Raw genomic sequence first — 26,429 nt, 5'->3', positions numbered from 1 at the left:
TTCGTAGGTTTGGAGAAAAGGTTCAGTATTTATCTGGAGTTGGAGACGATGTGAATGAAGCCATCATAGCAACCGTCACTCACCCATTCTTCAAAATGCGCTGGCTACCACCACGATTGTCAGGATTGTCTGGCAGCTTGTGCTCCACTCAGCTGAAGATCTTGGCCTGATGGCAGAGAGTGAAACGACTTCCTCTGACCTCCAAGATGATGAGGAAGATGACTTCTTTGTTTTCGTAGCAGAAGAAACTCAAGTCCAGGAAAGACAGGAGATCACAAGCTACAGCTAAGCTGAGTTAGAGACCCTTCATTTTCTGGAGGACACCAGAAAAGACCTGCTCTCTCCTCAGCAGTAACCACTTATCAAGCTCCTGTTTGTTTGATTTAACACAAGCCTCCGCTCTTCAGCTCCGGTTGACAGACGGCTCTCGTTCTCGAGGCGGTTAACGTCAAACATATTTGAAAAGTTAGTTGTTCTTAAAGGCAACTAAAAGGGCTACTCATTGGTTGGGTCTCAAGAACCAAAATGGAAGGATTCATAAAGATGTCAGTGTGAACGTGTATGAGACACTTAACACTGTAATATAGAACTATGTGTCCTATCATGCCTCTGGCCAAGTTACAGTAAGAGAGAAATAAGTAGACTACTCACTAGTTACCTGTTCACTTCTGTATTGATTTAATATTTAACTTTTATTTTTATTCATTTTTCTGTTCAGAACTTGATATAAAGTAATTTATTTAGGCTCTTTACCTGTGTACACCTGGTTTTAATTCTATATTATGCTTTTATAGTATACATAGGCCTAATGTGTGATGCTATTCATATGAGATTAATATTTTCTTGTTACAAAGCTGGTTTATGGGCTAAGTCCCATTAATACGAATTATATATACACACACTATCAATGAAGTTGTCTTTTAATAGCTTTGCTTAGTTAGACATTCTGTGACTGTTCTTCCTTTTTGTGGGTTCACCAGAGCTTTGTGTACATTACACAGCCTGAATGCTCTGCTATACCAAACTGGGAGAAAACGGGAAATCCAGAATAAGTATTTCCTATATTTTAAATACAAAATACATGTATTGTATTTGGTTACATTTTCTGGCACCAGTATTTTATTTTAATACATTTATTTGAGGGGTATTTTGTATCAAAATACATTTTGATGTATTTTTGCCAATCTCTGGCTGTAATGAACCAAACTGTGAAAACCTTTGGCGTTAGATTTGAGAATCTGTCAACGAGTCCACTGATAAACACGATAAAGTCAATGTGTGAATCATCTGGATCGTCGTCACCTTCAAAGACACACGGGGGGAAATAACACTGCAGATTCTCATTCAGTTTCCATTTTGGCCTTTTTATTCATCAAAACAAATGTTGACTTCACGTCCACACGAGGCTCCGTCCTCACAGCACTTCGACCCCAGGCTGGACCGCCTGTGCTGCGGCTGCACAGTGTGCTCATCAGAAACACGCTGGGCCCAACAAATAGTTTAAAAACAAAGTCAACAAAACAATAAAAAGTTAATAGTTACAGAGTCACGTTAAGTCTCACCAGCAGATACAGTGTTCAGTCTATACAGTCTGTTAGCTATAGGCAGCCTCAGCTGGACACGACCAGAGAAAACAAAGAGTCGGACACAACAGGAAGAGGAAGAGGAGGGTGGCAGACGATGAATAGTGGCTGAAACATACGTTGATGATGGGAATGTAACGCTGCGTCAGATTCATCCTAAAACCGTTCACAGCACAGGGAGAAAAATTAGTGAAAGCAACAGTTCACAGCGAAAAGGTAACCACTGCAGCGTGTTGACCCGGGAGGAGGGACAGATGAAGGTCACCTGCACCGAGCAGGGACCTCCGGGTCATCTCAAGGCCCCACACAGGAATCAAGCAACAACCAGAAACACACCTCAGACTTTGAAAGTGATTCCTAACTCGTCTTTAACTGAATCAAATGTTTCAATAGATAAACAGAAGGAAGACCTGACGTGACGTTTGGTCCAGACGGACACATCAGTCATGAGACTACACAAACGGACGTAGTTCTCTTTTCCACACTGAGTTAATATTTAAATATTTATAAATCTGTTGATCGACGCCGTGTCGTTCTGGCTCCGTCACACGGAGGAAACCTCGTGTGATCTCATGTGCTGCTCTGGTTTTTCCTTCATCACAAAACTTCAGTTTAACAATGAACACATAGGATCACAGTCCAGGAGGCTGAGCTCCTGCTGCAGCTTCACACACAACGTTCATGGAATAATTAGTGTTTTTTATGCTTAGATAATAGATTTGTCCTGATGGTGGCGCTAGAGGCAAGGTCAAGAGGTCAACACAACCAGTCAGTTTTTTAAAACACTGAAATATTGTCGTCAGCAGTTTTTCAGAGTTAAATAAAGTAGAGTGGCTTGACTGAGCTTTGTGTTTGTAAGAAACAACGCTGAAGATAAAATGTTGGACGAACAAACAGGAGTCGATTCTCAGATTGAGTTTCAGGAGTTTTCAGCTGCAACTAGAAGCTTTTTCTCAGCGAGACATGGAGAGCGTGTCCACAGCGTCCAGCAGGCGGCAGAGGACCAAGTCCAGAGGTAGAATCTTTAAAAAGGTCTTAGTTAACTCCTGTGGACTTTAGACGGCTCAGTCATGTGATCACAGCCGCGCACACGTCACCAAACTGACCATGTGACCGACAGGAGTTTTATATTTCTTCTCGTATTTTTGTGGTTAAGAACGAACTTTTCGCTCAAGTGCCGTCTCTTTAACATGGGGCGAGAATCCAGATGTGGTGCGGCAGGTGGACGGGTGAGGGAATAAGCGCCTGAGTTTTTCCGTTAGTGCCTTTTCTTTGCACATGGGGTTGATGAAAGAGGGACTGGGAGTTTGTCCATCTGCCGACATCAGTTTCAGTCCAAACAAACATGACTGGGACTCAGTGACGATGTGAAAGGTTTAAAGACACAGCAGCTGAAAGGTTTGATGACAATCAGGAGTTTCACTGTGAAATCTGTTGGATCTGTTTCACGATGATGCTGATGTGAAACAGATTCAGTTTTTCCTCATTACACATCGACACCGAGCAGCCAAAGGGTTTTCACCGCGAGCAGTGAAACGTCTGCCGTCATTGTTTGGACTGAGATCTAAATGAATTGTTTTTAAAGATGGAGTATCGGGTCTTAAGAGGCCTCTGCTGCCGCCAGTAGAACCCATGGACAAGCTGACTCAACCGTTTTGACTGAAAACGACACCGGGCGAGAACAGGTCTGACAAGATCCGTCTGTGACCTTGACTCCAGGTGACACGACACCCGAGGCCTGGAACCGACAGTTTGTTCTAATCACAACACAAGCGCTTGACCTCTGACCTTCTCCGCTGCCATCAGGACAAAAACACATGTTAAAAACACTGAGGACAAAACTTCCACGAACGTCTGTGACAACAACACGAGAAGAAAATATAGTTCATGTCAGCTGGAGTGTACTCATTCCATTTCCGGAGCCATTAGCATGCGACTGCTGCAGCTGATTGAAAAGTAATGGGTGGGATGCTAACAGGCTAATTTCCAGTCTTGGAAGAAGAAGTTGCAGTTATTAACATTATCTGTGGACTCGTTAGCAAACTGCTGGGATCAGCTGAGTAGAGGGATGAGGTTTCCATCGCTACGGACTAGCTCATGGGCTAATTAGCAAGAGCATTCAGGCTACTGCCCGGATCATGTGAGGACATCCTGTCTGCTGGTTGGTTACAAGTCAGGCTAAGAAGCTGCTGGACAGTGGTTAAAGAGTTAAAAGACAAGTTCTGTGGCTAATTAGCTGTAAGGTTAGCATGCAGAGACTTCTGGTTGTTGGATAACCTGTTAGCCTGTTCAGCACCCTGATAGATGATTGGCTAGTTATCTGCCCGTCAGCAGACTACTCTGTTAACTGTATAGATTATTGATCGGGTATTGGTTCAGACTTCCTGTCGTTATATTCTGACTGGTGGATTTGCAGTGGGTTAGTTAATCCTAACCGCTAACAGCTTCAATATTAGACCCAACAGGACGATGGATGTGAACAGGCTGACCTCAGACCTGAGGTTAGACGGTTTAATTTGAGTCAGTTACCTACGTTAACTAAAGACACTGATCAGCAAACTGTCAACAGGGTTTTAACAGGCTGTTAGGAGGGCGGGGCTTTGGCCAGCTCGTGGGTGGCGGCAGGTGGCGGCGAAGAGGAGACGTGGCGTCGTGGGTTCGAGTCTGCTCAGGGGTTGTTAAGGAATGATGCAGGAAGTTTTAGTTAATCTTAGTTATTCTCCTTTAATCAAACTAACTCAGTCCTGCTCATACTGGAATCATCAGGCGTCAGTTTCTTGATTAGTTTCCTGTCGGCTTCACTGCTTCCTCTGGATCCGTTCAGGCTTCATCACCTCGGAGCAGAGGAGGATGGGGAGGATGGGGGAGGGGTGTATAAGGGGAGGCAGTAGGGGGAGGAGTCGAGGTCAGGGCTTTGGATTCAGAGACTTCAGTCTTTTCTGACCTTCTTGGTCCTGGGAGATCTCCGCAGAACATCGTCCTCCAACTTCTACAGAGGAAACAAAGACGGTCACTTCAATTCTTAAAAGGACAATCGGAAGGTTTGTATACACCTAAAACATGAAGCTGTGAAGACGTCTAAACCAGGCCCTTAATGGAAGGTCAGGTCGTCAGCTCACCTCATCTACTGTGGGGTCCTTATCTTCATCGTTCTTAGCGTCCTCTTCCTCTCCCGGACTATCCTCTTTGTCGCTCTTGCCCTCTGCAGCTGAAAGAAGCAGAATCAGTCAGTTCCACAGAACGGAAACAGGTCAAGATTTCTGAAACCTCCGTCACACCAACCTGGACTGCTCTCCTCTGCCTCTTCAGCCTTCTCTTCCTGCTCCTCCTCTTCCTCCTCTTTCACATCAGGCTGAGGTTCGTCCGTCTTCTTGTATTCTGCTGGCGTCGCCGCACTCTTCTTCTGCAGAAGAAGCAAGAAATCAGTTCACTTTGACTTTACAAACGCAAATGTACAGGTCACAACGTTTAAACGTCACACATTCAACTCAAAGACAAACAGAGAAACTGATTTTTATAATAAATTATTAAGAAGCACTGATTAATGTCATAAAGGTTTGTTGCATTTTCTAAAATGTTTGATTTTTCTCATCACAATGTTCAACAACTACCTTCTGTGAATTTTAAGCAAATGTTCATTCGTCGTTTTTCCATTTCCTGAACTTGTGATAAACTCATTTTAACCAAAATTGTTTTTTGTTTTGGACTTAGTCACCTCAGAGCCCACAGCATGGTTAACCAGCCACAGTAGTGAGTGTGTGTGTGTGTGTGTGTGTTAGCTACCTTGCCGGTGCAGCAGAAGATAACGATGAGGACGATCGGTAAAGCCACCGTGAGGACGTAGACGATCCAGAGCCAGGGACGCTCCTCTGCAGCGTTCATCATCTGTGTGGCCAGACCAGGCTGCAAACACAAACAACACAATCAGTCAAACACACAAAAACATTATCACAGCGATAAGAGACCAAATCCACAGAACTCAGTCTTTTATCTGAACAACTACGACATGCGAGTGTGTTCACAGGATTAAAACAGGTTCTGAAACCGTTTTCCTACTGTTGAATATTGCAGACCTTATGGATTTAAAATAGGTGAACTGCTCCAGCTTTGATTGAGTTGTAGTAATGCCGGTGAGGAGCAGTGTCCCTGAACGCAGCACCAGTCTGTGTTGCTCAGAGACGCTTCCTCTCAGGAGGATTTCATCATCACTGAGCTTCAAAACAAATTTCTATCACTTCGTCAAAAGAAAATTGTAATTCTTTTAATATTTAAAAAAAATTTAAATTCTGTTTTATTTCTTTAGATATTGTATATATCATATTATTTTAAGTGTTTGTAAACGTCGTGATTTGAATTCAGTTTGAATTACATCCAGTCAGGTCTACTCTCTGCTCTGTAACAGATCTTGTAAAGAGGATCCTGTAGAATCTGAAACCCTTTCGGCCTGAACCTACATCAGCCGCGCCCTCTGCTGCCTTCTTCAGCCCCCAGCCATCGGTGGCCCAGCGCTCGGCCGTGCTGCGGTCGTTGGATATGAAGAAGTTGTCGAAGAAGATGTCGGAGGTCATGGACCAGAGCTCGAGTCCAACAGCGTTGAAGGGACTCATCCTGAACGGGTGCAGGTCCTCAAAGAACTCCGGGTTGGCGATCTTCCTTGGCTTCCAGACGCCCTGAGAACATCGAGGGTCAGAGGTCAGATCAACAACAAACAGACTCTGGCTGGTGACCAAAGAGAAACTTCCTTAAAATGTTGTAAAAAGGATTCTCAGTTCAAACTGCGTCCAATGTGGGAGGGGCTAACAAGCTCACCTGGTAGTTGGGGTTGTCGATCATTGGGGGCTTCCACTTGCCCTTGTAGGCGGGGTTATCGATCATCGGACGGCTCCAGGCGCCACAGCCGGGGGCGGACTCGCAGGCGGCGTTCGGGATCTGAGGAGCCTCCCATTCACCGTCCATGTCCACATCCCTGACGGACAGGACATACACAGACGGTTACCAGGCTGAACATGGAGAACAACCCCGGCGGACTTCACTGTGGATGATCGCCACCAGACGAGTGCATCAACGTACCAGTCTTCAGGTTTGACGGCTTCAGGATCTCCGATGTACTCCGGCTCGTCGTCCAACCAGCCGTCTGGTTTCACTGCGTCTTCATCTGGAACCTGAGCGGGAGCGTCCTCGTCCCTGCACGCCATCACAAACACACAGACACACACACAGGATGAAGTCATGGTACCAACCAATAACAGAAGTGATCTGTTTAATCACAGCTGTTGGTCTTCAATTTAAATGGTCAAGTGATTATCTGAACAGTTAATTGGGCAAAACATTTGAGAGAATAAACAACTGAAGAACATTTGATGGTGAACCCATGAATTCAAATAAGTGGTGCACGTGTCTCCAGGGTGACCCAGGTCATGTACTGACCAGTCCTCGGGCTTGACTGCGTCTGGGTCCTGGATCTTGGGCCTCTCGTCCCAGTCCTCGGGTTTGTGGTCTTCCGGGTCCTCGATTTCGGCGAGGGGGTTCACAGGGGGGGTCATATCTGTCAGCAGGCTGCCGCTGTTCACAACCGTCTGATCGACCAGCACCTCGAAGGTGTTGTCAGGGTTCAACACTGAGGGAGGGGGCACAGGGAGCAGTCACACACCTGGACGCCCAGAGAGAGAGAGAGAGTGTGTGTGTGTGTGTGTGTGTGTGTGTGTGTGTGTGTGTGTGTGTGTGTGTGTGTCTGTCTGTGTCTGTGTTTGAAACATACCCAGTGTGTACAGGTGTGTCTTCTTGTCGGTATAGTAGGTCCTCAGGTCAGAATCTGGTTTCTTAGCGTGTTTCTCTTCGTACTCTCCAGTTTTGGGGTTTTTGTGTCTGAAGATGAAGTGAAGTTTATAATCTTCTCCACATTTGTCAGGTCCAAACATGATGGTGTACGGAGTTTTATCCACAAACTGGTCCTGGAGACACACAAACACAACGAATCAGCTTCATTAAAAGGTTTAACGGTTGAAAGTTGAAGAGAAGACGAGCAGTGAAACCATGTTGTATGTTTGTATGTTTGTGTGTATGTTTGTATGTTTGTGTGTGTGTGACTGACCAGGTCCAGGTCAGGAGTCTGAGTCAGCAGTTTGATGTAGGCACCACCACAATCAATCCCTGCCTGGAAGTTCACCTCGTACCTGAACAAAGAGAAACGGAGTCAGAAACACACCCGGAGGAAACACACAACGGATCAACACAGACCATGTTGTGTTCTTACTGGACGATGAGGGGCTGGGTGTCGAAGGTGAAAGGTCGCAGCAGCTGGGCTGAGATGGCGTGATGCTTGGCTCTGGACTTCAGTACAAGACCTTGGTCCCCGGGCAGTTTACTGTCCTTCATCTCCTCCACGGCCCATTTACCTGTTAAAACATCAACATCATTCACCATCTCCTCAAGCGTGTTAGATACACCCCCTCACTACACACTGAATGTTGTGGACTCAAGATCCCACAATAGAACTAGACAGACTAAATTCAAATAAAAACAGAAGATGGAGAAAATAAACATTTTCTATTTTGTCATGTTGGAAAAGGTGTTTAATACAACGTGTTTGTACTGTACAGTTCTTTTGATAGAATGAACCCTGCACCAGTGTGAACCCTGTTGCTGCCATAACCTGAATTCATTCTGTGGGAAACCCTGCAGGATCATGTGATCTACTTCCTCACGTCAGCGTACGGTCTACATGTTGTGAATCTGAACCCACCATCATATTTTGCGATCTCTTCATCAGTGTCTTCCTTCTTGGCTATGGACACAACCCAGCTGAAACAGACACACACACACACTTCAGTCACCAACACACCTGGACGTCTCAGACGGAGTTAACTCAACAGCTGATTAAACTAATCATCAATGTGCTCACCCGTCAAGTGTCCCTCGGTCAAAAGACTCTGCGAAGAAATGTTCCCCCATCGGCTCAGGGGCTTTGTAGGTCACCTTAACACAAAGAGGTGAGAGAAGGAATTAAAGCAGGTGAACTGTGTTCTTTCTGGTTTCACGTTTTCTCACGTTCACAGAAGTTGTGACATCTGCTCTTATTTTCAGGTATTTAACCTCATATTCTCTGATCAGTTACATGTTTCTCATTGTACCAACTTTCAGCTTAATAGCATCTCTAGAAATGTTCTTAAAATTACAACTAAGTCAGGATTTCACTGGAGTCTTTTGTGGTGGTGGTGGGGGGTGGGGTTTCCAGCGTGAATGCAGGTCAGTGGATCAGCAGGTCAGTTTACTGACCCACTATCAAAGCCACTTCCTGTTTCAGCTGGTTAATCAGTGACAGGCTGGGAAAATATCTTTAACCTCCTCAGTGAAAACGTTTCCTCCCTGAAGAGACTACGTTAGATTCACAGATCACGCAAAAATACTACGATACTGGTTTTTCCAACAAGAGATACATGAACAGGTAAGTGTTTAATATTCTGAAATATCCTTCTTCGAATCTGCAGACACTAAGTCTCAACCGTCCAATCGTATCGTCTTACCTTGGGTACGGGAGGAATTGTAGGAGCAGGTGGAGCCTCATCCTGAACGTCCCCCTCTAGCTCCTCCTCGTCAGCTCCGGCCAAACCCATATCCAGCTCGTCCTCGACGTCTACGTCATCATCCAGACCGTCCTCGACCTGGTGCTCAGCCTGAGACACGGGGGCCAAGCTGAGGCAGAGGAGGCCGGCCGCCAGAAGAACTAATAACCCAAATCTCTGATCCATGGTCTGCAGAGAGGAGGAGAGGAGAGGGTGAACATTTACTGCATTTCATCCAAACCCAGTATTTGGTTTGAAATAGTTATTTGATGATATAAAAACAGACATCATGATTGACAGCTGAGACTGACTCCTGATTGGTCGAGTGCGGACGGCTTCACCCTACGATCACTACAACACAGACGACCTCACCACGAGATGGCAGTGAATCTGGGTTCTGTTCGCAGAAGTTAATGAATGAATTTTTTGTAGCTCTACAGTTTTTTCTAACGATTGATTTACACTTGCATGTTCCTGTGTCCCTGGCAGCCGTCCACCACCATGGAGACCAAGCAGCACCCACAGGACAAACAGCTTAATGGGATTACGCCCCACAGGATTACTGCAGCACCCCACAACCACACGGCAGAACATGGACAATTACTCTGCACTTAAACACAGGATTCCCTGGATACTGCAGGTTACTTATTACACACGGGGGGGGGTACAGGTAAATTAAGAACAGGGTTTACCAGTACCAATGATTATGCGTTTGAGATTCAGCAGCACAGCCACATGTTCTTTTTTAAGTCTTTTCTCCTGTAGAAATGTCTGACACGGTTGAATTCACAGAGGAATAAAAATCTTCACAAACGATTGTTAAATGTTAAATTTAAAATGATTTGTCAGTTTTGTTGAAACATTAAAGAAAAGTGAATGCGTCGGTTCGTCTATTTTATTCTTTAATATAAAACCATTATTTAAGTGACTGAGGAAATAACACATCAGTAGCTGCTCCATATTATCATAACTTCACTATCTAAACTAGAACCTAATTGTAACTTATTTTCAACATGTCGACATTTAGCCTCTGATCAGACTCATTTCACTACGACAGGTCTGCTTTTAAATTCACCGCTCTGAAGGTTTGTGTGGCTGATGAAAATGATTCCTCTTCTCTGATTGGTTCAAACAGAGGACCTGACGCCTCACAACAGACTGAGGCTAATCAGATTACCCCACTGCAGGATTAGCATGCCAGGCTAACAGCAGTGCAGTTTATTGATGAGTGTGTAGCTGTTAGTTTATCAAGCCCATCCACCACATGGCTTTAAAGGAATAATCTGCAGAGCCACGTGGGGACAAGACTAAAACAGCTGATACAATCCATTAATCGATCAGAGAAATCAAATACTTGGACAATCATTCGTCCATAGTTTTGAATAAATGAACAAATAAAAAAGGCTCAGCATATTGTTAAACAGACCATTGTAATTTATCAATAGAAATGGGAGGAAACAGTCAGAGCTATTTCCAGTGGTTGATGAATCCACATCTGATGCTCTGGTTTCGAGGCCTCGGCTTTATGGCTGTTATTAAATTAACATTTCTGTAGATTTTATCATTTTTATTTAAAATAACTAATTATTATATATATCATATTTTTGCTTTGAAGCACATGTAAATTGAATTAACTGAGGAAATTTAATCTAAATTACTTTTTAAAACCCTGGGCAGCTTTCATAGGGAATCAGGCCTTTCTTACTGAGTGAAACCAGGAGAAGTTAGTGTCACTCAGTCCGAGGCTGGAGGAGCTGGAGTGTGTTAATCTGCCTTCAGACCATCTGCTGCATCTGATTCACCGTCTGATAAGAGAGTCCAGCCGAGCCCGAGGAGAACACCGAGCCTCCTGATGAACGGCCCGGCAGCGTCACCCCACATGGGTCAAAAACACCATCAAGTTCATTTTACCTCTATGAAAAACATCCAAGTAAATACCGTCTAATTTCTTGTTTTGCCAAAGTCCATATTCACTTCATAATGTTCATATATGTAAACTTACTACAGTGTTTAATTGGGAAGAAACTTTACTTCATTTTAAAATCTAATAACACGCTCAACATCAATCGATGTTGATATAATGTTTGAACCACGAGGACGTTCACTTTGTGCCTTTGAACTAGTGTAGAGTACTGCAGTACTTCTGGAGTACTGTAGTACTGCGCCTGAAGGTGCTGATGCTGCTATAGTAATACCATCATGATGTTAACGCCGTCTACAAACCAAATCAGAGTCAAGCATAGGTAGACTCCGCCCACGTAGGTGATGATCTAAATTAGTGAACCCAGTTCAAACAGATCAAAGGAACAAACAAAGCTCAAGACTTTCACATCATAAAACATCCCAAAATATCAAAGAACTAATAAAACAGGTGAAATTTAAATCATCCTCTTGGTTCGACTTCACTGACAAAGAAAGTTTGTTGAATTTAAAATAAAAAATATATTTTTAAATTTAAAAAGAAAACCTGTTTGAGTGAAGCTGCTCAGTCACAGACAAACTGTGGAATCAGCCTTTATCAGCCGCCTTCAGTTAACTGATCAGTGAGCAGGTTACTATTTAAACTGAAACAAACAGTGAGGTCACGTCTTCCTGTGTGAAGAGAGGAATATAAACACAGATTCACTAACTGTTCCTTTATCTCTTCACTGTGAAATGACTGTCGTCTGGTAAAAAGCAAACAAGCGGCTGGTTCATCACATACAACAGGTCAGGATTGAACTAGTCTGAACTTATCAGGTAGAAGAAGCTTCACTCTGCACAACCACAGTGTTGAATGCTCTGATAAATCAATCACAGTGAGACCTCTTAGAGTTTTTCTTCATATATCAATATGTGAAGCCAACACTTAATATTTTTTAAATGTTGATCTTGAGTATATAAAAAAAAGAGGCTGATAAAAATAAATAGGAACTCTTCTCCAGCTGAGTTTTCACTGAGTCTCATCCAGAATATTTAAATGATAAATTAATTGAATAAATTCATTTTGCTGGGACCAGATTTCAACATTCAGCCATGTGACCACAGATGAGCTGGAACGAACTGGATCTTAATTTAATTATTTGAAAGAGTAAACTATGTGAGAATTATATCTTATTAGCAACAACAACCTTTATCATTCTGAGCTGGTTCCTCTCTTCAAATAAAGAAGGTCTTTAATGTCTCTGACAAATTGACCAACCAATAGAAAGTTGATGTCACAGCACATTTCACACCAAAGGAAAGTTGGTGTTCAATCTGAAAGATGGAGTGATCTCCAGGTAATTAGAGGCTTCTCCTTTCCAAACAAACACCTGATTCTCATGGTGAGGGTTTGGGCTTGGGCCAAGATATACAAGTCATTGCACAATAAGAAGCAGATTCTAAAAGTGTCCCAGGAAAACCAACAGAAAACACAGATGAGAACTTAAAGGATGATTTGACTTCACTTGCTCTCATCTTTTCTAATGTAAAGATTTGCAGCTCATCCACATTTTCTGATTCCTTATTTATTTAGAGAACTGGATTCATCACTGAGACGCTGTAAAGCTACAAACTGAATGAATCCTGGTTTCTGACCTCGATCAGGACGTCACAGTGACTGAGTGATGGAGTGAAGCAACATGATTCCATCTGGAGTCTGAACTTATGACACCGAACATATCAGCTATTAATTGAAAGAACATTGTATATGTCACAGATGTAAATTAATGAGTAACTGGTGTCACATCCTCAACATTTAATACGTCCAGAACCTAAAAATGTCTCTTCACCACCACCAACTACTGCATCAGTTTAAACTTGGTTTTATGAGGAAAAGCCTCTTGTTGGTAGGAGATTAATTTAAGATTCTGTTAAACAATAAGAACTAAATTACTCCTACATCTGAAAAATATCCTCTATTAGGAACCTGTTTCAACACTTCATTGAACAATGATGTTTAACACAAGCAGACTATTATAATAGATAATTCATGTAACTGGGATAATTAATGATTCTTAATGACTTAAATTAAGGTTTACCATAAATTGATGTGCATTTTAGAATGCATTTCTCTACCCAAAGAAAACACTATCTTACAATTAACAAAATATTAAACCACAAACTATTAAATCATCATAGACCTGCAGTTTCTGTTTCATGTCTTTGAGTTTGATTTTTAGTTTTGAAGATGTATATTTTTTATTAATTCAACACATTTTACACACAGAAACATACAAACAGCTCCTGTGTGGATTTTATTTACTGATTCGATCCAAAGGTTCCATCTCAAACTACAATCATAATAATCACTGACTTATTCTCTGTGTCGTATAAGATGAATCAGACAGAAACCCAGGACTCTGGAGGACATTCATCACTAAAGGACATCTTTAATAATGAAAAGCTGCAGACCTGCCTACAGATCACTGACTAATACTTTATAAATATAAATCATGTGGTTCCAGAAGAGGCTGACGCTGTACATGTGAACCATCTGCCTCTTCGAGCCACAGCTGCAGAATGTGGCCAGTTTAATATCGGAGGCTCGTGTGGAAACCAGTGGTGAGCAGCCGAACCACTGGTGGAGTTAGCATGTTCCCCGAGCCTCCATCATGAGGAGGTGATGAAACAGCTCCGTCTTCACAAGGGGGAGCTCGTTAATCTCTTTAAAGTGACAACAACCCCAAGCCGCTGCACACAGCTAGCTTAGCTTCGCCTAGCTTAGCTGCGATGCTATTGCGAAACGACAGAAAGTGACGGAGCAGGGAGCAGAGAGCCGCGGCTCGAACTCAGGAGTCACAGGCTTCTGTCTGACGGTAAAACACGAGGCTCATATTCAACCTTTTAATTCATTAAGTGGGATTCGAGGCCGGGGGAAGCTAGCAGGCTAGCTGCCTTCACCTGAGCTTAATTAGCCTCAGTTAGCTCCAGCTAGCCTCTCGCACACGGAGCTGAACGTTTAACACTAAACGCGGATATGATGAGAATCATCAGAGTAAAGACAGACGGAACGAAGCCACGGTCCTAGAGGCCGCTGCCCGCCGCCTCGTCCCCGGGAAAGCGACACATTATTCGGCTTGTTTCACTCACCTCCGGCTCTTGGTCTGACCGCCTGCGAACTAACAAGCACGATCACGTGGAAGGAAGAGAGCGCCGTCCCCTGCCGCTGATTGGTCAGCATCTGACGTTTCCTGTCAACTGTCAGCAGCTGATTGGTCAGAGACAAATCTCAACCCAAGCGGACAGAGCCCGCCCCCGTCCAACTCAACCTCGTGGACAGCGATGATTGGTCGATGCGTCGAGGGGGGTAGTGAGCGCTGATTGGCTGTAGTGAGGCGGATGAGAAGGAATCAGAAGTGATTGGCTGTCTGAAAGGTTGATGATCACTCGCATTTGAAAGTACATTCACTTTTACAGGTTGAAGTACATTTAACCAAATAAATACAAATGTGTGTATTACATTAGAGTATTTCATTTTCTGTTATTCACCTCATTAAATTGCAGATGATCATATTTTACTTTTCACTCTACTGCAGCTATTTAAGGATTTATAGTTGCAGATTACCTATAATGTTAGATTTGACAAACGAAACAAAATTGAATAAAATGGATTATTACAAGATTAAACTTGTAATAAGACTAATTTCAAGTCGCTGTTTGTTAACAGCTCCACCAAATACAAATATTCTCTCTTACACTTCATTTAAAAGCCTTTTCCTGGCTGTAAGAAGCTGAACTCAATATATCACCTTAATATGCAGGCACGCTTACTTTAACTTGAGAGTTTTATGGAGTATTGTAATATCCTGGTTTTAATTGTTTCCTCACTATGTGATTACTTCATCCATTTTGTGGTGAAAAGTCTAGATAAGCTTTCACTGTTTTCACTTCCTGTCACCTCAGTGTTATCTGTCTAAGGTGAAGATGACTTCATCCTTCACAGCGTCTTCATCAGTCTCTGACCTCCCACCTGACCCACCTGTTTCCACCCGAGCGAGCAGACACAACAAACTGTCATTTCAATTTCTGTCTTTATTAACAATTCACAGATCAGATAGAAGTTTGAGATCATTTAAATAGAGTTTATCTAAAGGATACAAAAGACAAACACAAGATTACAGCAATGCATTCCAGTGCATCTTACAAAGAAAAGAGGTTTTCCTGAAGCTCGGAGAAACTCAGTTCACTTCATAGTTCTGCTCGGCCTGTTTTCCATCTGAGCCCCGAGTGGAGGAATGAAGAGCGGCTGGGACAAGAAGCTGAATTTGAGTCTGAACAAAGTTTTCAAGGAATACAAAAATAAATCACTTCCTCAAATGAACCATTTTGTTCCTGCGAATAACTTCAGTAAGTGACATGTAGAAATCATTATTATTTACCTCTAACACGTCAATGAGACTGAAACAGGAGGAAAAGATCAGTATCAGTGTTTCTGCAACGGACTGCAACACTACAGTACAGGAGAGTACACCAGAGTACTGAAGAGTACTACAGAGTACTACACAATGAAGTACACCAGAGTACTGTAGAATCCATTAACGTACATCGGAGTACTGTGAAGTACAGTATAGTACAGCAATGTATAGTTAAATATTTAAAAGGAGTAGAGCAGAGTTGAGTACAGTCGAGTAGAGAACATCAGAGTAGAGTAGAGAGTAAGTAGAGTAGAGTACAGTAGAGAGAACAGTACAGTACAGTAGAGAACATCAGAGTAGAGTAGAGAGTAAGTAGAGTAGAGTACAGTAGAGAGAACAGTACAGTACAGTAGAGAACATCAGAGTAGAGTAGAGAGTAAGTAGAGTACAGTAGAGAGAACAGTACAGTACAGTAGAGAACATCAGAGTAGAGTAGAGAGGAAGTAGAGTAGAGTACAGTAGAGAGAACAGTACAGTACAGTAGAGAACATCAGAGTAGAGTAGAGAGGAAGTAGAGTAGAGTACAGTAGAGAGAACAGTACAGTACAGTAGAGAACATCAGAGTAGAGTAGAGAGTAAGTAGAGTAGAGTACAGTAGAGAGAACAGTACAGCACAGTAGAGAACATCAGAGTAGAGTAGAGAGGAAGTAGAGTAGAGTACAGTAGAGAGAACAGTACAGCACAGTAGAGAACATCAGAGTAGAGTAGAGAGTAAGTAGAGTAGAGTACAGTAGAGAGAACAGTACAGCACAGTAGAGAACATCAGAGTAGAGTAGAGAGGAAGTAGAGTAGAGTACAGTAGAGAGTAGAGAACATCAGGGTAGACTATAGAAGAGAGTAGAGTAGAAAGGTACAGAGCAGTCGTCAGTGACATGGCCTGAGTTCAAATAAAAAGAGATTTTATATCAAAGCGAATCATCGTCTGTCGTCGTCAGTAGTTTGAAGTCACATGGTTTGAGGGGCCGAGGATTCTGGGTAATCAGCCGCTCCAGTCCGGGGCTGCTTCTGTTAATCGAACACCTGCTCTTCGTCTTTAAGGCAAATCGCTCACGATGGAGGGAAAACGAAACCCGAGCAGCTAGAGACGCACATCAACACACGGAAAGGTTGTTCACATGAGAGCGTCTACAGGTCTATGCATATCTGCACATACGTGTTTACTGGGGGGGGGGGGGGGGGGGGGCTTTGACATTGGAAGCAGCAGTTTCATCATCATTCATTGTCTCCATGACAACCAGTGTTTAACATTTACCTTGTATGTATGTACACATAAATACATCTGGATTAATTACAGCTTCATCTGGGAGGATCATCTTCATCACCACCATCTTCATCACCACCATCTTCATCATCATCTTCATCATCATCTTCATCACCACCACCACATCATCTTCATCATCATCACCACCATCTTCATCATCATCATCATCATCATCATCATCACCACCATCTTCATCATCATCATCATCACCATCATCATCATCTTCATCATCACCATCTTCATCATCATCCTTATCATCATCACCATCATCTTTATCTTCATCATCCTAATCATCATCATCATCATCCTAATCATCATAACCATCATCATCATCTTCATCATCTTCCTCATCGTCAGCCTGTCTGTGTGTTCTCTTGTTTTCAGTCTCTGGTCTGTTCAGCCCTGCGATGATGAGGTGTGGCCAGACGGCGGCGCTGTGGCCCCGTGGTGGAGATCCGGCGTGCAGGACGTCATCTGACGAGGCTCCATCAGGTCATCTGAACATGGAGGTTCTGAGGTATCACAGAGGAAGGGTGGGGGGGGGGGGGCTTCAGTCTGCTTTCTTTATAAAGATCTGAAGAAGAGAAGAAGAGATGATCATCTTTCTAAAGAGTCAGTGATGGTCACAAGCACCACGTTAGTTCTCTGGACACTTGTAGGAACCCTGGAACTTCTTCCACGTCTCCTCAAACCTTTACAACTTCTCTGGTGTCTGAAGAACCTCGGTCCTGAGCTCATCTGATCTGGAGCTTCACAGACCTGAGAACTTCAGAACTTCTGACCTGACGACACCTACAGGGACGCTCAGGACTTCTCTGACACCTGAAACCTTGAGTTGGATCTGAACGTGTTCTGACCTCACTGAGGATCACCCAGACCGGAGAGTCCGTCAGCACCGAGAGACGCATGGCCTCCAGGGGCCCGAACGTGGGGTCCACCTCCCCCTCTGCAATCCCATTCTGGAACGTTCCTGGAACACATGAAGATCAATAGATTGATGAAGCTCATGTTACGAGCTGTGTGTTACCGTCTTTTCTTCTTTCTGTAAAAACAACATCAGCGATTTAACCAGAGACGATTTAAGAGGAAGCTAAAGGACGAAACTCAAGATTGAAATATTCATTAACATTCGTTAAAATGTGTAGTTTTCACAGACTTGATCGCCCCCTGGTGGCTGGCTACAGGTATGTTTATTATAATTAATTTGATTGAACTGTAATAAGACGTATTATTAATGTTATTTTTGAAAATTTTATTTTCACAGTGGAACAAACCTTCAGCCTCTCACATTTATTTTCTTAATCATTTATTGATTTTGAGTAATTTGGGATTTAGATGTTTTTTTCTTACAGGGTTGTTAAAGGTTCCATTACATTTATCCAGACTCCATTAACTGACCCCTGTGGTTGTGTGATGCTTTTGTGTTACTGTTGTGTTTGTCTCAGACGTGCTGTGGTGTTGTGTCAATGTCGGCATCTGGTGCGACAATAATGCTTCAGAGGGATTATTGTTGTGTCTGTGATGCTTTCAGGTACGAGTGTGTGCGTAATCCCAACAGAGAGCAGTGTGTGAGTGGTGTGTGTCTGTGTGTGTTAAGGTTGAACACAGGGTATTATCTGGTGTTATGTGTGTATTATGGTTCTGATTCAATATCCAGCAACATATACGACCGATTGAGCTTTTTCTCAGAGACGAGATCACACAGATGAGCACAGATATGAATCACTAAAGAAAACAGAAGACTGTGACTGAGTCACTACAGAGACAGACGATGATGTCATGTAGTAACGTACATAAGGAGATTGGGAGGTTTGAACTTTCTCTTCTAATGAACTTCGCAAAACTTTTAAATCCACAAAAAAATTATAAAACAAACTGGAGGAGAGAAACGACATCCGTTCTCATTTAAAACACAACCTGTAAAAAAGAATTATAATTATCATTGTCAGAGATGAACTTCCTGATTCTAACCCTGGACTTTTCAAATCTTCTGCTTAAACGTATATGAGGAGTTTGTTGAATTTGATGTTGAATTAAAGACTTTTAGGGGATAAAGTAATATTTGAATGTTTTCCAGCACAGTGACGGATGTGGAGGAGAACGAAAACCCGACTGTGCAGCACTAACGTTCTTTCTGTCCTCTGACGTCCGTCCTCACATGTTTAGTCCCTCGGTCGATTTTGTATTAACTGGCATTTTATTGTGTAGGGGGGGGGGGGTTCTCTGCAGGTGCAGGACGTCTGAAGGCAGCGAGCAGAAATTAAGTGAAGGACAGAAACCGCATCGATCTACACACTCATCTGAAAAATTGATGAGAGGATGAAAGAGCTGCTGGTAATTTATGAAGTCAGGTCAGAGTCGGCGTCCTGCTGGAACCTGCTCTGCTCTCGTCTCTTCACAAGGATCCAGAACAGCATGAAAGATGTTTCAGTTTGTTTTCAGAGAAACAAGGAGCAGCAGAGAAGATGTTCAGGAAGAAGAGAAACGAGGGGAAGTCAGACACGCTGATGACCGACCGGATTCAGGTTGATTCACAATGCCTGTGTTTCAAAGTTAAATACGTATGGATCCTCTTTCTCATCCTGACAAATATGTATATGCTTGTGTGCGTGTTTGTTTGTGTGTGTGTTCATGTGTATGTGTGTGTGTATTACTGTATAAAGGAAACTTCGAGGTAACAAAGTAAAATCTGTTCATCAACTTCGACTGTTTCTTTCAAATGATTAAATTACTCCTGTAGAAAACAAGAATAGTAGAATTATACTTTCTACCACATGATTAATTTCAGTTCATATTAAAAACAGTGATGACAGTTTAATCTGATTAAAATCATTAACACCACTGAAGGTGTGTCTCACCTATTCTGATAAATCCGTCTTCTGTCCGGTGATACTTTGGTGTTTTCTCCCTCCCGTCCGTCAAGGCCTCTTTGTCTGCCTGAATATTCTGGAAAACAAACACACACACACACACACACACACACACACACACACACACACACACACACACACACACACACACACACACACACACACACACACACACACACACACACACACACACACACACACACACACACACACACACACACACACACAGGTCAGCTCTATGGTGAATTATCATAATCTCAGGCCTTTGAGTTCAGTCTGAACCTAAATCTCAGGTGTAGTACTGTGGTACAGAAAGACTACCACCCCCCCCCCCCCCCGCCCCCCCTGAACCTTGAACAGGTACAGAGCAGCTGGGACTGGTGACTGACTCTGGATCAGTAAAAGTGAAGAGGAGTTCAGGACTCACGTCGAACGGCAGAACCTCCACTGACACGTTGAAGAGCTTGTCTCCTGGATGTTCGATGTTTCCGCTTCGAAAGAAAAACCTGGAGGAGAACGAGGAGTGAACGTCACAGTGACATCATCACCGGTCAAACCGTCTGATCATGTGACTTCTGATTTGACCTTGTGACCCGTTGGACGGAGTGAGCCCCCTACTGTTCAGCCCTGGTCTGTACAGCCTCCCCCCCGCTCCCTTCATGGTACAAACCTCTCTATGCGAACAGGTGTGAAGAATCGTATCCGTATGAAATCGGCTGCAACAGGTGTGAAGGCCCAGAAGAAGTCCTCCCCCAGGTAGGCTTTCTCCAGGGTGAAGTGCTGGTAGGTCTTCAGGCTGGTGGTCACCTCGGCCAGCGGGTTGGCGTGACCCTTGTGCAGGGTCTGTTTCCCAAAGTCCTTATCCTGGAAGAAACAGGTGCAAGTCTTTCAAACCTGGTTTCTGATTCAAAGAAGTGGAGGCAGAAAGATTTGTGATTGATCTGTGTCAACAGAAAACACTGTTCAAGTTAGAGATGACTCCCGATTGGTCGAGAGTCTGTAGCAGCTTGACCTCCATACGTCGTCTCCTCATCTTCTTCACTTATCTTTTCTTTAAGCTAACATCAACACATTGACGAGCAGAATCTGTTTGAGGATTTCATGGATATTGTTTCATTTGTCTCAGGAAGACATGCTAGATATCATGCAGCGACATTAAAGGCGTTGATGTCATTCTTTACGTTTAATTTCTATTCTAAATGAAATTGAAGCATAAAAGTACAGGACTTATTATTCTGATCAGAGACGTGTTATTATATATATCACAGTTTTTTTCACGTTTCTCTCACATTAGCACAAATCTCTCGAATCCACAGAAGAAGAAATCCACTTCCTCTCTGGTTCAGTTTAATTTACATTTCACTAAACTGCTGTGAACATTTAGGCTGGAGGGAAATCGTTGTGTTTAGCCTCCATCTACGAGTCATATGGTCCAATCTGCACATGGAGGAGCTCCTGGTCCAGGATGAAGGATCAAAATCTAATGATTGGACCGGACGTCAGCTGCGTCAGCTCGCCATCGCTCTGAGGCACGAGGCCTCTGAGCTGCAGGCAGGAGGCGGAGCTGCAGGAGGCGGAGCTGCAGAGGCTTCATCTTCATCTCTTCACTGACCTCAGCTGAACCTCGTCCTGCTTCAAACCCACTGAACTCTCCCACTGACTGTGCTGCCACTGAACGCCTCTCACCCAGTCACACACAGAGACTCTGACTGACGTCCACAAGAACCAATGATAGATGTATTATGAGAAAACGTCTTCGACTGCAAACTGGTTGATATGGAACAGTGGTGGAAACTACAGCCTAGTGGTGAGTTCAGGAGCCAATACTAAAATGCGGGAGTAAAACATTTTCGAAACCAACATCAGCTGACGAAGACGTCAACAACACTGATCTTTCCACAGCAGAGTTTATACGTCATGTCCCGCCTCCTGCTGCTCTACAGGCTCCGCCCCTGCTGCTCTACAGGCTCCGCCCCACGCCTGGATGTTCCTGTTCGGACGAGTCGAACCGACAACCTGCTGCTTCACAAACACTAACTACTTCTGTTCAGATATCACTTCCAAGAAATGTCTTCATGGTAAAATGTGATTATTTAAATGATGTGGACATGCTGTTTGTCCCCATAAGACTTCACGTCCCTGTAATGTGTGAATAAATGTAGGTCCCCACAACGTGAGTAGAACATGGAGCACACCCACCTTGAGCTTCTGTATCTTCCCGGCCAGAGAGGAGTGTGTGCCGACGTGTTGGAAGAGCGACGGCTTGAAGCGGATCCTCAGGTTCGCCTTCTGTCGGTCGCAGTGTTTCTGAAGAGACACACGTTCGGTTATTAAAGACAAATATGATTCCATCTTTAAATCAAAGCCCACGTCTGAGTCACCGGGTCCCTGTTACTTTAAGGCAGCTCATCCCATCCACCAACAGGGGGGGCAGCTGAGCTAATCAGTTTTAATGACACAGACAAACAACCAATAAAACAGAGATAGATGGATTATAAAAAAACTCTATCCATAAAAAACCTATATAATCAAGATGGTATAAAAACATAAAACATATCGGATGGTATATAAATCCAAAGTACAGTATCTATATGGTGTTGCATGCAGGTCCCTCACCGCGTCCTTCTCTGGGTTGCACACTTTGACCCACATGATGTGGTCCAGCAGCCAGTCGATGGGCTTGTCCTTGTAGAACATGAGCATGAACTCCACGATGAGCGACAGGTCCAACGACTTGAACATCTTTCCTGTCACACAACGAGAGTTCAGTTCAGCTTCTGACCTCACCGAGATTCACAAGAAGACTCAACCACAGAGTCGTTAAAGTGCTCAAAGCACTTAAAAAGAAGCACGTTAATTAGTGAGAGGCTGCTGGTTCAAATCCCAGAGCAGCAGAGGAACCTGTGGACGAGGAGAGGGAAGCAAACGCCGTGTCGGTGAGAGGACGACAGTCCTGGAAGAAGTGCTCCTGAGGGGCAAGAACGGTTTAGAAAGTTTGTTCTGAAACTTTATTACATTGTCTTGAGTAACAGTTTGAGAGAAGTCGAGGTTTTATAATATTTTATTTAATTTGTAGAATTTTTTTTTCGGTGAATCTGTTCTGAGCGACTGTTGATGAAGAATACAAAAACAAGCCTGATTGGTTTGGACGTTTCAGCCTCTCGGGGTCGAGAGGCTGAAACCCTAACCCTAACCCTAACCGCCCCCCCCCCCCAGATGTAAACGAGGCCGGACTGAACTAAACTTAGCCTCTGCCTAAATGTGAACTGTGGAAATTCAGAGCAGCCCCTGGAGCTCTGTCCTCCGTCTGATTTGATTCAGTGACTCAGCTTCGCTCTGATGAATTGATTAAAGCAGCAGCTCCTCGCCGACGACCGCAGGGTCAGAGAGGACTCACAAGGTCAAAAACGAGGACCTGAGGGAAGACAGGGAGAGGGAGGAGGAGGAGGAGGAGGAGGAGAGACGAAAACTGAAAAAACAAATCAGAACCGGGACTCTGCTGCTGCCGTAAAACCAGCTCTGCTCCCAGTACAACTACACACATTAACTGGACTTCTGCACTTTTACCCAAGTTCGGTTTTAAACTAAACTGTGCAATATTCTTCTCTGTCCCTGAAACTCAGCGGCTCACGTGCATTTCAAGCTGCACTGAAGTGAGTCTAATTTGGATATTCACTGTGAATCTCTGTTGGATATCCAACGTGAGACTAAGTTCCTCAGGAGGAGTCGCAGGTTCTTGTTGATTATTCCAGTTTCTAGGATTCAAACTCTTCATGTGGAGCTCCAGTCTTTACGAGAAGTGAAGTGAAACCGGAGGAGAGAAGACGGACGTATCACCGTGTTGAGACAGACAGGCTGTCTCCAGGGGACGAGATGGAGTGGGAGATGTGAGAGTTCGATCCTGTGAGTGACGGCCAATTAGATCAGGAGACACTGAGAGTGAGACTCCACTATATCGGTGTAAATACTGTGTTTACTTTAAAATCCTGGGACTTTGCCCTTTTAAAACCAATTTAAAGACTTGACTCAAAGTTGACGTCTTCAGTTGAGTCTGAGAAATCAAATGAATCAGCCTGGTTCAGTCTGTGATCAGTGAGTCGCTCCCTGAAGGCTCCGCTGGCATTATAACACACATAATGACATAATGGATTGTTTTCTCCACTGCTGTTAGTTTCATCAATAATTCACTTTTAATTGCTTTTCACGGAGGAAGCGGCGCCTCAAGGCCGAGACGGAGTCGACTCAGTTCCACAACAGCTTCTGATCTCAACTGGAAACACTCAAAGACAGAAGTTCAGTCAGAGCCGAGTGAATCCAACTGATCCCACCGAGCTTTCATCTGTTTTTAACTTTTATTAAAGACTCACTCACTCAAATAATATTCTCTATTACACATTCAACATCTGCAACATCCATTGAACATCTATGATTATACAGTATTTGGACAGTTTTATATTCATAGAAACTGGATCAAAGATCCTCACGTCACTTATGTTTTGCAACACTTCCTGTGTCCGTATTCAAAATGGAAGCACTTCTGTGGTGGTCTGTGATCTGAGTCAAACTGAACTGTGGTTCAGTGGCCGAGTGAAAACACTTTTTGGATGGATCGATCTTTCATTTGTTTTATAGATCACAGGTGATCAGCCTCATGTTCTAACTCAACACGACCACAGTCTGCAGGTCGGACCTGAGCGGCTCCATCCCCTCAGACAGAAACCAGAGGAGACGCAGGTGGAAGCTTCAGGGAATCTGCTCCTCACGACTTATCACATGATCCAACACAGAACGTCTCTGATTGGCTGAGCAACCGCTAACCATTGTTTCTCTAAAAGCTTCAGATTCAGACTTGTTCTGACATTTCTGAGGTCAATTGTGATCCATGAGGAGGAAAATACATAAACACACTGGTGGAGCTGCTGACTCACCGATGAAGCCGAGCTGAGAGAACTCCAGGATCATCCACTCCTCTGACGGCTGCTGCAACGCAAAGTTCTTCATGGTGGTGAAGTAGTTGGGACGAGCGACTATGTCGTCCTCTAGCTGAGAGAGAGAGAGAGAGAGAGAGAGAGAGAGAATGAGAGAGAGACCATGAGAAACATCTAATTTCATCATCCTGTTTTTACCCTTTTTTGTTATTATTATAAACGTTCACATGAGAAACACAAACTCCAGAAACTCTCTGAAAACAGCTCATGTGACCAGAGAGAGAAAGTTGTGGTCTTCAGAGATTTAACGAGTGAACCAGGAACCACGGACGTGAGTCGGTTTAGAGTCGTGTTCCTCTTTCTGGAGCACAAACTTCTTCTTCTCTTACTCCAGTAAGAAGAACTATGAATCCGGTAAAACAGGTTAAATACAACAGGTCAACTCTGTGGCTCCTGACATCTCCATCCTCCACTTGTGTCCCTGCAGGATCGACCTCCTCAACGCAGAGCGAGAGACGCTGATCAGAGCGAGTTGAGTTCCTGTCAGAATGTTCAGTGAGCGAGCAGCCCGGTGATCCACCGCGCCGCCGGCAGAGGAGATGACGGGGAGATTCCTCCACCTCTGGAAAACATCCAGAAACACAACGCAGATCCACGTCGAGAGGAAGAAGAAGAAGTTCAGCAGCTCCTTCATCAGTTCTCGCTCTTTCAAGCTCGTTCGCTCTTCAAAGAGAGATTTGCATTTATCTGATTTAATTATCAGATGAAAACAATAATGATCTCAGCATTGACCTTCCCCTCGTCACTGCTCTGGGCCGGAGGTTTGAGGACGAGTCTGTTCATTCCGACCCAGTGCTGTCATCAGCCCCAGCTCCAGGGTTACATCACTCCGCTTGTCCCCCTCTCCTGCTTCCTGTCTTCACTCCACATCCTGCGTTTCTCTCCATCCACAGGCTGAGGTCGTGTTTGTCAACGACACATGTTAAAGGTTAAGAGTCTTATTACGTTACATTATCAACATGAGGAGGAAACAGAAACGCTTCATTTTAACCATGAAATCTAAATAAAAGGTTTTATGGCAGCATGAAAATCTGCAAATGAAAATATAAATAATAAAAATATGATCTTTATATATTTTCTGACAGACTGTAAATAAAGGTGTTTGACAAAAAGTCAAGCCAAAGCATCTAAGTCGCCCCCTGGTGGCTGGCAGTGGTACACGTCATAGATCTCCTTCATGTTTAAAACATTTGAAACTTTAATTTGAAGTTTTACCTGGACATAGTAAGTTCCTTTAGTCTGAGCGTACATCATCAGGAAACAGTAGTCCAGGTTCTGCTTCGTCCTCCACCTGACGAAGAGGAGCAGGAGGAGGAGGAGGAGGAGGAGGAGGAGGAGGAGGAGGAGGAGGAGGAGGAAGAAGAGGAAAGAGACAGAATGTTATCATCATTTGCAGCTGACGCTCCATAAATTTCCAGCAGCTCCAGAAACAACACTGAACAATCAGCGGTGAATTGAATCAGTGTGTTTACAGATGAGCTTTGGTAAACAGCAGAGCAAACACACACACACGCCCACACGCACACACACGCACACACAATGTTTTTTCAGCTGCACTCCACATGTTCTCACCCTGAACCTTCAGACTTTTCATAATCTAAATTCTTTCTGTTTGTACAGATTAAAAGAAACGAGCCTCCACGACCTTTGACCCTGACACCAGAGAATGGCCTGAGTGGAGGTTGCTGTAACATGTGATGATCACATGACATCCGACTCCTTCAGCCCTCTAGAGAAGAACCCCCCCCAACCTGTTTCACTTGTGCCACAAATACACACAAATACACA

The 26,429-nt window shown here is 43.8% G+C and overlaps 2 protein-coding genes across 3 annotated transcripts in view; both read right to left on the bottom strand.

The window, feature by feature from the left end:
• Nucleotides 1-1,343: 1,343 nt before the first annotated feature.
• canx (calnexin) lies at nt 1,344-14,303 on the bottom strand. The gene is made up of 15 exons (XM_062393484.1): nt 14,198-14,303; nt 9,107-9,334; nt 8,485-8,558; nt 8,326-8,384; nt 7,837-7,978; nt 7,675-7,756; nt 7,342-7,534; nt 7,011-7,200; nt 6,654-6,767; nt 6,393-6,549; nt 6,038-6,253; nt 5,367-5,486; nt 4,866-4,986; nt 4,703-4,791; nt 1,344-4,572 (listed from the first exon to the last, which is right to left on the bottom strand). The coding sequence occupies exons 2-15, from the start codon at nt 9,329-9,331 to the stop codon at nt 4,513-4,515; spliced, it is 1,842 nt and encodes a 613-aa protein (XP_062249468.1). The 5' UTR covers nt 9,332-9,334; nt 14,198-14,303; the 3' UTR covers nt 1,344-4,512.
• An 818-nt stretch (nt 14,304-15,121) lies between these two features.
• Nucleotides 15,122-26,429, bottom strand: part of LOC133958597 (alpha-1,3-mannosyl-glycoprotein 4-beta-N-acetylglucosaminyltransferase B) — a 30,365-nt gene continuing 19,057 nt past the window's right edge. The window contains exons 7-15 of one of the 2 annotated variants that reach the window (XM_062393485.1): nt 25,857-25,932; nt 24,582-24,696; nt 22,270-22,400; nt 21,853-21,960; nt 20,324-20,517; nt 20,081-20,159; nt 19,642-19,729; nt 17,641-17,753; nt 15,122-17,357 (exon numbers count right to left, since the gene is read on the bottom strand). In XM_062393485.1, the coding sequence (XP_062249469.1) occupies nt 17,334-17,357; nt 17,641-17,753; nt 19,642-19,729; nt 20,081-20,159; nt 20,324-20,517; nt 21,853-21,960; nt 22,270-22,400; nt 24,582-24,696; nt 25,857-25,932 (928 nt within the window). In that variant the 3' untranslated portion in view covers nt 15,122-17,333. The remainder of the gene's footprint in view (nt 17,358-17,640; nt 17,754-19,641; nt 19,730-20,080; nt 20,160-20,323; nt 20,518-21,852; nt 21,961-22,269; nt 22,401-24,581; nt 24,697-25,856; nt 25,933-26,429) is intronic. The other variant, XM_062393487.1, reaches the window with a different exon arrangement.

Source organism: Platichthys flesus, chromosome 8 (assembly GCF_949316205.1).
Source record: "Platichthys flesus chromosome 8, fPlaFle2.1, whole genome shotgun sequence".
Taxonomy (NCBI): domain Eukaryota; kingdom Metazoa; phylum Chordata; class Actinopteri; order Pleuronectiformes; family Pleuronectidae; genus Platichthys; species Platichthys flesus.
This window is presented reverse-complemented; position numbering and strand designations above follow the sequence as displayed.

Coding starts and splice junctions, on each gene's coding strand:
- canx (XM_062393484.1), bottom strand. CDS start 9,331: ATGGATCAGAGATTTGGGTTATTAGTTCTTCTGGCGGCCGGCCTCCTC. Junction 7,535..7,674: donor AGACTCCTGACCTGGACCTG/GTCAGTCACACA, acceptor GTGTGTCTCCAG/GACCAGTTTGTGGATAAAAC. Junction 6,550..6,653: donor GCCGTCAAACCTGAAGACTG/GTACGTTGATGC, acceptor CCTGTCCGTCAG/GGATGTGGACATGGACGGTG.